At 38.3% G+C, this 3,505-nt stretch overlaps 1 protein-coding gene across 1 annotated transcript in view; it reads right to left on the reverse strand.

Annotated features, from left to right (window-relative positions):
- Positions 1-3,343, reverse strand: part of LOC124149170 (ATP-dependent RNA helicase SUV3 homolog, mitochondrial-like) — a 35,137-nt gene extending 31,794 nt beyond the window's left edge. Inside the window, exons 1-3 of the mRNA XM_048391731.1 lie at positions 2,987-3,343; positions 622-699; positions 124-231 (exon numbers count right to left, since the gene is read on the reverse strand). Coding sequence (XP_048247688.1) covers positions 124-231; positions 622-699; positions 2,987-3,230 — 430 coding nt within the window. The 5' untranslated portion in view covers positions 3,231-3,343. The remainder of the gene's footprint in view (positions 1-123; positions 232-621; positions 700-2,986) is intronic.
- Between the last annotated feature and the right edge of the window lie 162 nt (positions 3,344-3,505).

A 3,505-nucleotide genomic window follows, 5' to 3' on the forward strand; every position in this document is an offset into this window, starting at 1 on the left:
CATGAGATCTATTCTGCCCTCTAAAGCCATAGGGTCAGGATTAGGTGAAAATATGTCTATGTAAAAAACACAGTGTGCTCTCACTACTGTGAGAAATGAACGTGTTTGTGATTTATATCCTACCAGCACCCTGTGAAATATCACTGAAGACGATGTGCAGATCGACGGGCAGTGTCTCCGACTCCACACAGAAGCTTCGGAAACTGACGTAGGATGTGTGAAACAACCGGTCTGCAAGAAAGAACAGACAGCGGTTTCAGAGCTCGCGAAACACAGGATTGGAAAACAATTGTGCATTCATGCATTTGAACCTTTTTTTTTATTTGTAACTAGATGACCAGAAAAAGGAGAACAGTAAATGTTAAACAGAAGGACATTTCTTAAACAAGAAAGCAAAATGTCAATCACTGAATCAGTTTATAGACCAAGTTATATGTAGATAGTGGAGGGATTAGTATTAATAGAAAAACAATCATATCGTGCCTTGTAGCCAGGAGAATGGCAGTATGTTGTTTGATCATTTACAGATGAATATGGTCAAGCATGAGTCAACTTGAATACTCTTCCCTAAACTAGTGACAAAAGAATGCTGTTTGTATCTATTAGGAGAATGGTCCTTACTGTCAAGCCCGTTTTCTTGAGCAAGTTTGCGGATTTCTTGCCGACGGTAAAAATCACTTAATGCCTTCAGAATATCCTCTGAAACAAAACAAATATTTCAATAATTACAAACATAAGACACTAAAATCATTCTTAGAATCCCGTTCAGCAGATTGAAGAAGTACATTTTGGACTAATCTTAATCAGGGAGAATCTTGGATTTGACCCCATGACGCCATGACCAACAATTCCTAAACAGCTTAGGGTGAACCTTAGCATCTATGGTGGACAAAAAAATAGATCACAATAACAAAACGAAACTTGAGAGACTCCATTGTCGGATCATCAATGCAAATTCTGTTTTATCAAATTCTTATAGGCTGCCATATTTGGTGATGTCAAGCAATAAACAGTTAGGAGTGTGTGACAGTGGGCAGTCATCAGGCCACAGAGTGTGCCAAAAGGTTTGAAACTACAAGCCCGAACTTGACTATAAGCATAATTTTCTCTAGATTTTGATGTTATTATTAGATTATTACTCGTTGAACTAACTAGACCCAACACAATTTTACTAGACTTGGACATCTGACTAGAGGCTAAAGTAGCAGACTGAGGCCATCACAATAATTCAGCTTTTCCTCATCCATTTGCGGTGAAAATAACTTTGAATGACAGATTGTAGTATTAAACTACCAAAACAAGAAATAACAGACAGAATCATTTGGTATCAATTTCTCCAAATAAATCCTCTACCTCCAAACAATCTTAAATCCATTGGATCAAAATCAGCTAAACACATACATGTATTACTTAATTTGGAGCACCTTTAGAATACAGTACCACAACTTCTTGTGAGGACGATCTCTGCCGTAGGTCATGTCTCAAAGACAAGCAACCAGTTTTTGTGAGAATCCATCGGACGCGAACTCGCGACCTTTGGATAGTTAGCCCGACAGCTAACCGACTGAGCTACGTCCACACTGTGAAACAAAGTGCAAATTTACCTAGTCATGCCTACGACGTTACAGAACTGAACGAAAAGGGTCAAATAGGTGACGGACACTTACGAAGGTTACGGGTAGGCATGGTGTCTCGTGACTTTAGTCTGAAAACTTACGAATGATCCCTATGCCATTTGGCACACTCGTCCCATTCCGTAATCTACAAGATACCGAGTGGCGAGGAATGATCTGATATGGCGCGAACTGAAAACGGCTTCAGGCGTCAGACGTCGAACTTGCGAGTACGCATGAATGAAATGGTATTTAATAATTCGTTGGGTGGATTTTGTGACAGAAAAGTGTGGTAGGGAACACTGTAAGGATGATGTGAATAATAGTAAGGAACGAGGGAGGCATGAGCATGGCTAGTGACAACACAACGGTGAGTTCGCTTTTGGATCAGTACTGAAAAAATGTAGCCGGTGAAAGTAGCTTGTGTGAATGTTCCAGGACAGTTTCCAGTAGCCAAAGTATTCGACACAAAACCATTTCATCCTTTTTACTACCCTAACACTGGCGACATTTGGATGTGTTCAGCGTCAATATAATATCCCTAATAAACTGCATTCTTGTGCATATTAATGAAAATTAATGAAACGAAACGAATCAAAAAATATATTAAAAATAAAAGTGCTTTCATAAACTAGCGATTGCTATAAATTACGCCGCCTATATTTATTGCTATTAAGCTATTAAGCTATATTTAGTGAACAAATATTCAAAACTCTTAACACCGCTGGGCGTATTCAAAGACATTGTGTGTTGAGATGATAGATCACTGAGAGGAGCTTATGCACACTCGATGACCCCTGACGTCACAGGGCATTGTTTCGCTGGTGTGACTTGCAACAAAATACTACAAATTACGTCATAGGGTATTGTCACGTGTTTGAAAAGTTTGTGGTGCTGTATTCTAAAGCATGTAAAGGTAGGCCCTTGATTTCTTTCTTTTTTTCACCATGTGCTGGAAGCTAATTGACAATGGTAGGGGGATCACAGGAGGCCAATTTGTCTCACATACAACAATTATAATTTATTTCCCTTTGCGTGCCAGGATCCTCTGACCCTTTTTATGGCTCTTGGTTTGTCAGGCCCCGACATTCTGAGTTTAAGCCATTAATACTTAGGTATTATCCACTAGTACAGCTGTATCATTTTCCTCCACTTTGAACCATTCTTTACCTCCAGATGAATTGTTTTTATTGCCTATGAACATGAAGAATGAGCAATGATGGGCGTGTAACATCATTAACATGCAAAAATCAGTTATCTTTATATTTCAAACGACATGGACTAGTGATAGTGACCCTTTTATCATGAACAGCTGCTGAACGTAAGCATAAATGAAAACATAATGAAATAATCCTAATTTATCCACAACAAACCTTTCTTCAAGACCCCGGCAAGTTCAGCACCAACATTTATGTCATCACTCCTGTCTGACGGATTTAACTTAATTGGTTGAAAGAGTGAACTGAGATCCTTACGCTTGCCATTGGATCTGTGTCTTTTGCAAAATACCAAAATTGATGGCGATGATGACAAAACCTTTGGCGAAATAAGCGAAAAATGTTTATGTTTCAGGTATTTAAGAAATAATCTTGGACTACAACGAGTAGTAAATGCCATTTTGGTGGTTGTCACGCCAACTCCATTCGTGAATATCCCCAAATAAACTACATAAACATCTATCAGACGTCGCCGACAACTCTTGTCATGCTGTCATTTATTTCTCATGGAGGCTGACATATTGACTGTTGAATTATGGGTAAATGTTTTAATTTATTTTTTTAGCGTGGAACCTAATAAGCAGAAAATTTTGACAAAAAATAAAACATTATTCTTCTAACGACATTTATCAATATGATTTTGATAATATTTCTTTCCTGTAAATAACCGGAAGT

Source organism: Haliotis rufescens, unplaced genomic scaffold (genome assembly GCF_023055435.1).
Source record: "Haliotis rufescens isolate VD_foot unplaced genomic scaffold, xgHalRufe1.0.p SCAF_96, whole genome shotgun sequence".
Taxonomy (NCBI): Eukaryota; Metazoa; Mollusca; class Gastropoda; order Lepetellida; family Haliotidae; genus Haliotis; species Haliotis rufescens.